General features: G+C 41.8%; 1 protein-coding gene across 2 annotated transcripts; it reads right to left on the bottom strand.

Annotated features, from left to right (window-relative positions):
* Positions 1-333: 333 nt before the first annotated feature.
* On the bottom strand, positions 334-4,282 carry marcksa (myristoylated alanine-rich protein kinase C substrate a). Of its 2 annotated transcripts, none has more exons than XM_085997350.1 (2): positions 3,859-4,282; positions 334-2,267 (listed from the first exon to the last, which is right to left on the bottom strand). In XM_085997350.1, the coding sequence occupies exons 1-2, from the start codon at positions 3,955-3,957 to the stop codon at positions 1,431-1,433; spliced, it is 936 nt and encodes a 311-aa protein (XP_085853476.1). In that variant the 5' UTR covers positions 3,958-4,282; the 3' UTR covers positions 334-1,430. The 2 variants fall into 2 exon arrangements, with proteins under 2 accessions (XP_085853476.1, XP_085853477.1); XM_085997351.1 differs by lacking the exon at positions 3,859-4,282 and adding an exon at positions 2,801-2,899.
* Between the last annotated feature and the right edge of the window lie 6,138 nt (positions 4,283-10,420).

The following is a 10,420-nucleotide window of genomic DNA, read 5'->3' as shown; positions in this document are numbered from 1 at the left end:
ATATTATAAAAAGATCCCTACCTATTTTTTGGGTGTACTGAAAACTCTAGATTTTTTTTTTAATTTTTATTTTTAAAAAAGAGCATATAATGGTGTTTGGGAGTTCAAGTGAATAAAGCATGCACTTTAAGCAACCCACATCTGATTTATCTTTTCCACCTTCTGTTCGACACCCCCTCAAAATGGTCAGTTAGGCACCTTCCTTCCTCCTCCTCAGTAATTTCAGCTGTGATATAGCAGATTGATGAAACAACCTGCATTTCTAAATGTGGCCATTAACTATGCCCTCAAAACTTCAGAATGAACAGAGCAATAATAAAAAACACTAAGTCGAAACTTTATTCACATTTATTTTTTCGCTTTTAGTGTGCTCACAGAAAATTAGAACACCTTAAGCAGAGAAGTTTAATAGCAATTTTGTAAGCAAAGTTACATTCCATTTCTAAGTCAAATTGGTCAAAGCTTCTCCAGTATTTACAAAAAACCATGATAGACAAGATGCTACACAAAACGCATTGCATCTGAAGAGTTTTCCCAATTGTCAACAAAGACGACTGAAAAAAAGCATTGACTGCTGTAACCAAACATACAACAGTATATAAACAGCAACCATTCCACTTATCACAGCTTTTCATTTAAAATTGTTTTTAAAAGATCTTCCAAGATGACTGCAATTTTACAAAATGGGCAGGGTGAAGAGTTGCAAACTTCATGTGCTTCTTGATATTAAGTTTTCATTTATACATAATCACAGTTAAAAACACCCTGCTGTAATACATAATTACACTTTAAGGTCATGAACCAGCAATAAACAATAACGCCTATACAACTTGTATTTTTTTTTTCTTCTACTTATCACGTTGACTTGTACAGCTAAAAATGAGATAAGTGAAAAGTTTCTATGATTTAAATGTATTACTAAAACTATTGATTTTCTGATACGGATTTCCTTGCTTTCTTGACTTAGTGTTGTAAACTGTATGGTATACTTCGCAAGATTTGTAATTTTATTTTTAAAAAGACTAATCCTTTACATCATTAGTTTGTGGCACATTTACTTGGCAACTACACCGCTGCATTGTGGTTCCAATATTACTTCATTTACATTTTACCCAGGATTTACCCACCCAGATTATCCACACCATTGGACGTGTCCATATATTGACCAAAAAAGTTTAAACTTTTGTATAAAATGATGCAAAATATGCAAAAACAGTAATACTGATGCAAAAAAAATTTGACAGAGTGAGGTTTGGGGCTCATCTCTGCCTGTTGGAATGGTGGTAACAGAATCAATGCGATGGGATTTTTAAAAATAAAAATGCCTTTAAAATCCCTGGTCAGACAGTTCTCCAAACCAGTACCTGGCACCACTCCAACAAACAAACATGGAAAAAGGTCCTTTGATTATCACTCCAGTTTGGGGCTTTTTACTCTGCCGAATCGGTAGTTGGTGCTGCTGGACTGGACTCAGATGGTGCCTCCTGTGGCACAGCTGGCTCGGGTGCTGCTGCTGGTGGCTCTTGGACTGCTGGTGCTGCTGCTTCTGGCTCAGCTGTCGATGCTTCAGCACTTGGGGCTGGGTTAGAGGAGGCTTGCTCTGCCGTAGGCTTTTCTTCATTGGCCTTGGGCTCCTCTGGAGCTTTGGTTTCCTGTACGTCCGCGCTTTCAGGAGCCTTCTCTTCAGGTTTATCCTCTTGCGAGGCGCTGATCTCCTCTTTCTTCTCATCCGAGTTGGTAGCCGCTGACACAGCAGCAGCATCTCCTTCTTGGCCGGACTTGGCCTCATCCGTGTTGCCGGCCTCTCCTGTGGCCGCGGCACTTTGCTCCTTCTCCTCTTCTCCGGAGGCAGCAGCCGCGCCTTCATTCTCGGCGCTTTCCCCCGTCTCCTTCTTGGCTTTCTTAAAGGAGAAGCCGCTCAGCTTGAAGGACTTCTTGAAAGAGAAGCGCTTCTTCTTTTTCTTGGGGGTTTCGCTGTTGGGGGTCGGGCTGGCGGCGGCCACCCCTCCTTCCTCGGGCTTGCCGGAGGGCTCAGCCTCCGCCGGAGAGGTGGCCTCCGCCGTCTCGCCGTTGGTCTCCTGGGGCTTCGCCAAGGCCGGGGTGCTGCTGCCGCTGGCCACCTCGGGCGCCGCCTCCTCCTCCTTGCTCTCCTCGGCCGGGGTGGTGCCATTGGCCTGAACCTCCTCCTTCTCGATGGGCTCAGCGGCGGCGGAGGCGGCGGCAGCGGCTGGAGAGGCGTCTCCGTTCACCTTCACATGGCCATTCTCCTGCAGGTTTAGAGGGGAGACAAAATGGTGGCTTGTTAAAACACCCAGGAGAGATAAGCGACGCGACACACACACAAAATGGCCCGACATTGCTTACGTAAAGTAATGAGGAGGAGGAGGAGATAGGGGCTTTCCCTTTCCAGCGCAAGCTGCAGCAACCAGCACATTGCCACAAATGCTGGCCGGCAGATGCACTGGGATGGGATGCGGCTGCAAGGTCATGGGCAGACACCTGGCAGCCGGCTCCCGTGCATTCTGTGACGGTTCATCTTGTTAGCTTCGGTTAGAGACACAATACAACCCAGGTAGACCCACTGAGAGGAACCTAAACCAGTGATTGCTGACTCCAGTAGAAAGATTTGCAAGTTTACCTCTCTCCCCACCCACTTAATACAAAATTAAGCTTTAAGATTGCAAACGGTACCACACGACCTTTTAAACAGCACAGATATACATGTTAACGCCTTTTAACAGTTTACACTTTAATGCGCCGGTTAAACAGAGTTCCTTTACTGCAGGTTACAACACCCAACTGGAGACAAACGCCGTTCCGAGGTAGACGGCTTTGGTCCAAGTGTTGCATTCGGTGCTAACGTGCAGCGATGCCATCCGCCCATTTCAGATTTTGTGTTGCGGGGGGGGGGGGGGGTAAAGCCTCATTTAATTTCTGCCCAGAGTCGGGTGGCCGCTAGGAGGCGCCCTGGGGCCGCGGCTACTCCCGGGGACTGAGCCGAGCCACTGGCTTACAGCCGGCACTCCAGCCCAGCCACCGCGCTGAGCCAACCTCAACCCGCTCACTCACATCGGTACCGCTAAAAAAAAGTGCTTTAAAAAAAAAAAAAAATTTTTTTAAAGCTATGAATCGAGACGCGGCTCCCTGTCGCTGCTCTCACAGCTGTACCATGGTGCCAATGCCACTATCACAAAAAAGGCGTGGTGCTAGAACCGTACAAATATCCCACTTCTGCTGGCTACAGGAGTGCTCACGCCTTTTAAGCCCCACTCGAAAGATGATCCACAAATTTCACTACCAAACACCACCAACTTCTGCACCGAAAATACAATACCCGACACCCTTGTCCAGACAGGATTCATTTTACCAATAACCAATTCATTAAGAAACCACTTAAAAAAAAAGGCATCAAAATTGCCACGGACAAATGCAAATGTAAAGGATTCCAGTATTTCTAATCGCCACGACCCACCGAAAGCCAAAGCAACGCTTCATTTTTTTTTTAAATCCTCGCTATGCCAAACATTACTTCAGCCTCATTTTTTTCGTTTAAAATGATATATATCTACATTTGATAAACCATTTACAATTTGCTTTTAGCCATTTCCAACACGACGGCGCGGCGGGTAGAAAACGTTCCTTTCTCAATTAGTTCGCTTAACATGATCACCAAACGTTAACATTGCACGGGAAAAGGGACCCAGCAACCAACCCTCGAATGCCTCTTGATACAAGAGTATCGGGGTTTCTACAGTCACAATGGACCCTCGGCGGAGGTTATGAAAAGCATTCCATCAGCCCAGTGCAATAAAATTAATCCAGGGAAAAATGAAAAACGATTATAAAATAAATACAAACCTGCCCGTTGGTTTTAGAAGGCGACCCAGCTGCAGCTTCCCCTGCTTTTTCAGTAACAGTTTCGCGATTTGCAGCGGTCTTGGAGAATTGGGCTCCCATGCTTGTACAACAAAGAAACTCCGAGCCAGCGAAAGAAAGAAAGCGAACAAAGACGCCTGGCTTTTCAATGCTGCACACACACACACACACACACGGGGACGGACAGACAGAAGGAGGAGTGGAGGAAAAAAAGAGCCGGAATCACACCCCGAGAAAAAAAAAGTTTAAGTTCTCTGCAATCAAACCCTATGCAGAGCAACAAAAAAGAAAAAACGAAGGGGGGAAAAGGCCACGTTGCAATGGTAATAAAAAGATCCTAGATTTGTAGCTTTTGCTTTTCGACAAGGGAGAAAATGGAGAAATCTCCCTGAGCGCTAATAACATGCAGAGTCCAACGCCCAAATGCATAGATGAATGGGCTACTTAGCAATGACGCCAACCGAATCCAGCCACCTCCAATCACAGCCTTCCGAATCCAACCCTCCGCCAATCACAGGCCGCTGGGGGCGGGGCTTGTAATTGTAGCAAACAATCAAGAATATTTTCTCGCCAATGTATCGCTGAAAAGGTGCAGGGGAAAATGTGGGATTTCTCACTGGTTACATTGGGTTGCACTAGTTTTGGTATGAGATGCAAATATATATATAGGTGTAGCATGGTGACATGCTAAATCTGTTGAAAGTGCCTTCCCAGCCTTGGATTACATGGCTTCACACAGCTAATTGGGTTTCAAACAAGGATGGTAATTTCTGATGCTGACGATTTGAGATCTAGTTTACTGATGATAATGCAAAGAAACAAAATCCCCGGAAGAAATACATACAGAGACAAAAGTGGTAAAGCATTTCTTTCCGCCTCATCAAGAAACGTGTTTAAACATTTGGACTGCTATTCCTGCTTTTAATAACCACGTAAATAGCCATCGCCAACGAAAATGTATTTCTCAATGGCGTATTTCCCCTGTATGTGTTTTATGCTCACCATTCTGCTGATAGGCAAACACACACATCGTTACTCTGTGTTATTACAATGTCTGCTCCTGACTGGATCTCTTATGTAGATCCAAAATGGGAGGAGTATTTTTCTCTCTTTTTTTGTTAAAGTACATGGAAAAAGAAAGGGTTCAACTTTGGATTCCAGCCGATGAAGGAGTACGTGAATTGATTTGATAAATGTGTTCTCCAGTGCCGTTGGGTTACAATTGGATCTGCCATCGCTACCGTGCGGAGTCTGCTTTTATAATCAGCCCGTCTGTTGCGGCTGGAGAAGCGCGGCAAACATTTTGTAGCTTAAACAAATTAATTCTAATAGACGCGTGGATAAATTATTGATTTATGTCCTCTTGTTCCCCCCCGCTGTGCTGTAAATACACTCTGCACATGGTCCTGGCGCTTTATGCTAGGTTCTAGCTTTCTGATGGTGACTGATCGCCTGGTCTGTTAGACCGAGACAGTGGGTACTACCTTTGTGCATTTTGTCCCTGTCTGTGTTTGCTTTCCCCCTTTCTTTTTTTCCACCTAGTACACGATGGAGTCTGGGTTCTGTTGAATCCAAGCTTTCTGCCTGCTTCCCTAGGAAGCGAGCTGCTGGTTGCCATGGCGACTTCCTTAGCGCATTCAACCCAAGGATGACCCAGGAGAAAGAACCAAGTGGATAAACCTCAAATAAACCAGGCTCTGATCACGCACAAGAGAAACACAAAGGAATATAAACAAAATAAAGCTTTGTAGATATTGAATTGAAATTGATTGGATTGGGACACATGGCTGGGAGTGTGAAATATTTTAACTGTAACTACTTTTTTCCACATAATGAAGGAACGACCATCAAAACGAGGTTTGGCTTTCATCCTTTCCGGGTATTTTTTTCCTCCTATTTCACCTGTAAAGGGTTCAGGCGGAGTAAGATCCTGGACTGCCACATTCACTTAAAAAACAGGCGAAGACATCGGGGGTTTCTTCGGCTGAGAGCTGCCACCAGATTTCTCTCTGGAGAAATGATCTAATCAATATTTGGTCCAACAAACCACTTCAAAATACGATGTCGTAAAATAGTGCGGCGTTCTTGTTTACTGAACGCTACGAATGAAAACATATATGGCAAAGCACTAAGGGATATTGATACTATCTGGAAATTAGTTATGTTTACATAATCTTGCAGTTTAATTTTGTTTTATATTTTGATAAGATCAAAGTCAAAATATGAGTTTCTTTTTTCATGCATATTGACTGATGTCTATAAAGAAATGTTAAATATGTGATTAGAATTGCATCAGCTAAAATTACAAACCAATTAAGTGTTTTCAATCATGTTTTAGTATTTAATGTAAACTGCAGATAGATTTGCTTTTATTCGCTGTGAATTTATTCAGATAGAAACAGAAGTGTTTAATCAATAATAATACTGTACAATGAAAATGGTAGCCTACAAACTGGCATCAGATTGTGTTTGAATATCAGATGGACTTCAGGTCGAATGTCACTCTAAAGTAAATGCCACTTTCAAAATTACATTGCAACAATCTTAAACCCAAACAAAATCAGCAAAACCTGTTAACACTGGACCATGTGCATTATTCTTCATTCAGGGAGGTGTTCATCCTCGTGGAGACCAAAACTGGGAAAGTTCCAGCAGGTTGAAAGGGCTGGGTCAGAAGGACAGATTTCAATGTTTTTTAAAGTCTAGTGCTATTATTATCTTTATTATTCTTTCAGCAGGGCCACTGTTTTATGGTGTCCAAATAAGTAAAATTATGTTTTATTACATAGGATTCCATTTTTTAACATGTGTTTTGGGGATCGTATTCCAGTTATAATTAGGCCTACTAGTTTATAGTCACTGAACATGTCAAATTCCATTTTATTACATGTTAGTATGAGCTTTTATTGGGGTGTTGGGAATTCTGCAACTCTGCCAATTTTCCTGTGAAAACTGCTAATCACCGGCCTTGCTCTTTTTTCACTTATGCTACTCTGCCATTGTTGTTTTAATGTAACTCACTACAAAACAGTTTAAGGTGTAAAATATATTAAAAACAATAATTCAATTTATACTGCATCTACAGATTTTATACCAGTACAATATTGAAAGTGAACAGCAGCAAGTCATGCCCCATGTAAGGGATGATTGGAGAGTCACTAAATTTCTTTCTTTCTAAAGAGGAGTGAGCCAAGTTGTCCACTCTCATCCATCCTATTCAATATCTTCTTATTGGAGATCACATGGGATGCCAGATAATAATAGACATTTTTATTTACAATTATGATAATATACTGAAGCAGTAAGATGTAGAAAATTACAAATGATGCAAACAAAATTAAACAATAGAAAAGGACTAAAATGCCCTTTCTGGAACATATTTCTTACACATTTGAATAATCTGCAAGGCTCATGAATAAAACAGACTCTCATGATGCAATGATACATGTGGACCATGCAATTCCTTGGTCAATCTCACAAAGTTCAACCTTCCAAGTGAACAGAACTAAATTTGAGCACCGGGGCAGAGTATTCCAAAAGAAGCATTTGCTCTCATAGATGTTAATGTCAAAATATTGAGTGAAGTTTTACAAAAACATGCTCCCAGTGAGATGGCTCACCCGCCTGGAGTGCATGTTGGAAATTTGGGTGCATTCCCCCATGACTTTACATCCATTAAAATGAATGAATGGAAAATCATGGGGAGCATGCATCCAAGTTTCTGCTATATGATCCTGGTAGGTGAGACTCTCCACTAGGAGCATAATTTCATAAAATTAGCTGTTAACTATTTATCTCTTAAGTAGATATGCTGGTGGGCAGCCATTAGTGGTAATGAATTAGTCTACTTCTCCCAGTCTGCAAACTTGCATTTATTAGCATTTCAAAGAGAAACTGCCCAGACATCAAGCAAACTTTGACTTAATTTGTTTCTGAATACAGGCCATGACATCAACAAAGATGGCTAGCCGTCTCTCATTGAATGTTTAGCTGAATCTGGCCCGCATCCTGTATTGGCTACTGACACAGAAACAAAGGGGCTCTTTCATTCCTCAGAAATCCTCTCTTTTGCCCTCTAAAATACAGAAATGTTCCTTATTTGATGCAGGATCAACTTTTGTCATGCTAGTAAATCAAGAAATATAGAAATCTGATGATCTCTTGCACCCTTTTGGATCTAGGGTCACAACTTGAGAACCTATGGGCTGCATGATCTGAGTTCTACCAATTACTGAAGATTCACCCTTACATTTTGTGACTTCAAGACCATTGAATTGAATAGCTGCAGCCATATTAATACATGTATAAAACTGTTAGACTAGACTGCAATATTGGTCCTATGGGACATCAGAAGTTTAGACCTAAATAGTTAATTCCATTGTCTGAGACAGACTGAGCATTATCACATTTACCTGCTGCTCTCTCTATATCAGTACAAGATTTATTGCTGTTGTTTTCAAAGACTCCAGGGTTGCTTATAAGGATCTTTCTTGTGTACCATTGTTTACCCTTGAATACTACTAAGAATTTAAAAAATGTTAGTTATTTCAATGGGAATTGACTGGACATGTTTAAGCCTGGTTGACAGGGAAGTGAATTACTACTAGAGCCTAAATAGTTAACAGTAGATAAGGAATAATAGTTACAGGTTGTCTGCTGACTGCGGTTATAGCTAAGGCCCTAATTTCACTAGGTCTCACTGGGTCCATCCACAGAAAATAATTGCTATTGGTGACCAGGATCTGTCCAGGACTCCATTCTTCAACACAGTTCAGCCTAATAGTATGGAACATTTGCACCTACATCTGTTTGGTTCAGTAGTCTCCAGCAACAAGCATGTCTCACTATTTGGAAAAAAAGAATCTACCAGGAAACATTATTTGGCAGTTAATAGGGATGTTTAATCCACATGTCTGCCCTGAAAGTGCAGAGTCTTGCTGGGGTACAGTTCTGCAAGAGCTGATTGTCCTCTGGTATCTGGCCAAGTGGCAATTCACATGTCAGTTTATACAGTGAGTGCTATCAGGTTGTTCAACTATGGCAGACATCACAGCCAAGTTAAATCCTGTACTCATCCAGACATGTATGCTTTCTAGCAAAGGTCACTGGATAGTGGTCAGGATCAGGATCCCTGACTACTGGCTCAGCTGAAATTGACTGATGCTTCTGCATAGTCACCAGGCCTGCCAGAATTTATTGTCTAGGCTCAAATATGAAGACTTGGGTAAGTTATTGGAGGGCTGTCGGATATAAAATTATATTCTAGTTAGAGTTGCCACCTTCAGGAATGGAGGGGGAAAGAGAGTTTCAGCCTCACAAGAGAAGAATGCTTGAAATTGTTTAATGTATCTTTGAATACACACACACACTTATATATAATTGCATAATAAAATTGTTAGTACTTCACGCTGAAAGCAACTGAAATTCACTTATTTATTTTGATGGTTACATAGCTATACTCTGGAGCAGCAAGCTTTGTATATTTAATGCCTTGTAGTGGTATCCTCTTGCTTCTCTAGGAACACTCACACATATTTCCTGAACATTATAATCCAGCTGTGTAACGGTGGTGGTGTGCAAAATTTCCTGGCTTGCTTTACCTCATCATGACACACAGGGATAATGTTAAATGCTTAAAGGGACTATAATGACACAACAACAGTAAAAAAAAAATGGGCAATCACACTGCTGGGAGTGTACTACAGACCCCAAAACAGTGAGAGGGAGATAGAAGAACAAATATGTAGATATATTTCTGAGGAGTGCAAAAACTATAGGGCAGTAATAGTAGGGGATTTCAACCACCCCAATATTAACTGGGATAAAATTAGTGTGAAGGGTATGGAGGGTGCGGAATTTCTAAAATGCATCCAGGAGAACTTTTTTAGCCAGTATGTAGCAAGCCCAACAAGGGAGGGGGTGGTTCTGGACTTAGTTTTAGGGAATGAAGCTGGGCAGGTAGAAGGCGTATCAGTGGGGGAGCATTTTGGTGCTAGTGACCACAATTCTGTTAGATTTAATGTAGATATGGAAAAGGACAAGGATAGACCAGGAATAAAAATTCTAAATTGGGGAAAAGCAAATTTTTCTAAGCTCAGAAGGCATTTAGCCAGAGTGGACTGGAAGCAGCTACTTGAAGATAAGTCAGTGTCAGAGCAGTGGGAGGCATTCAAGGAGGAGATCCGGAGGGTTCAGACCAAATATGTGCCCTTAAAGAAAAAAGGTGGGACTAACAAATCTAGAGCCCTCTGGATGTCTAGAGACATACAGGTTAGGATAAAGAAAAAAGGGAGGCATATGACAGATACCGAGGGCTAAATACGCCAGAATCTTTAAAGGAGTACAGAAAGTGCAGGGGTGCAATTAAAAAGGATATTAGGAAAGCAAAGAGAGAGCATGAAAAATTCTTGGCAAGTAAAATCAAGGAAAACCCAAAGATGTTTTATAAATATATTAAGAATAAGAGGATAACTAAAGAAAGGGTAGGGCCTATTAGAGATCATGGGGGTAATCTGTGTGGAGGTGGGAGATGTTGGTAGGGTTC

The sequence above is a fragment of the Somniosus microcephalus genome, chromosome 9, assembly GCF_052327205.1.
Source record: "Somniosus microcephalus isolate GS21.2 chromosome 9, FLI_Smic_1.0, whole genome shotgun sequence".
Lineage (NCBI taxonomy): Eukaryota > Metazoa > Chordata > Chondrichthyes > Squaliformes > Somniosidae > Somniosus > Somniosus microcephalus.
This window is presented reverse-complemented; position numbering and strand designations above follow the sequence as displayed.

Excerpts from the sequence above, each read along its gene's own strand:
- marcksa (XM_085997350.1), bottom strand. The coding sequence starts at position 3,957 with ATGGGAGCCCAATTCTCCAAGACCGCTGCAAATCGCGAAACTGTTACT. Across the intron at positions 2,268-3,858 it reads CTTCTAAAACCAACGGGCAG|GAGAATGGCCATGTGAAGGT; the intron begins GTTTGTATTTAT and ends CTAAACCTGCAG.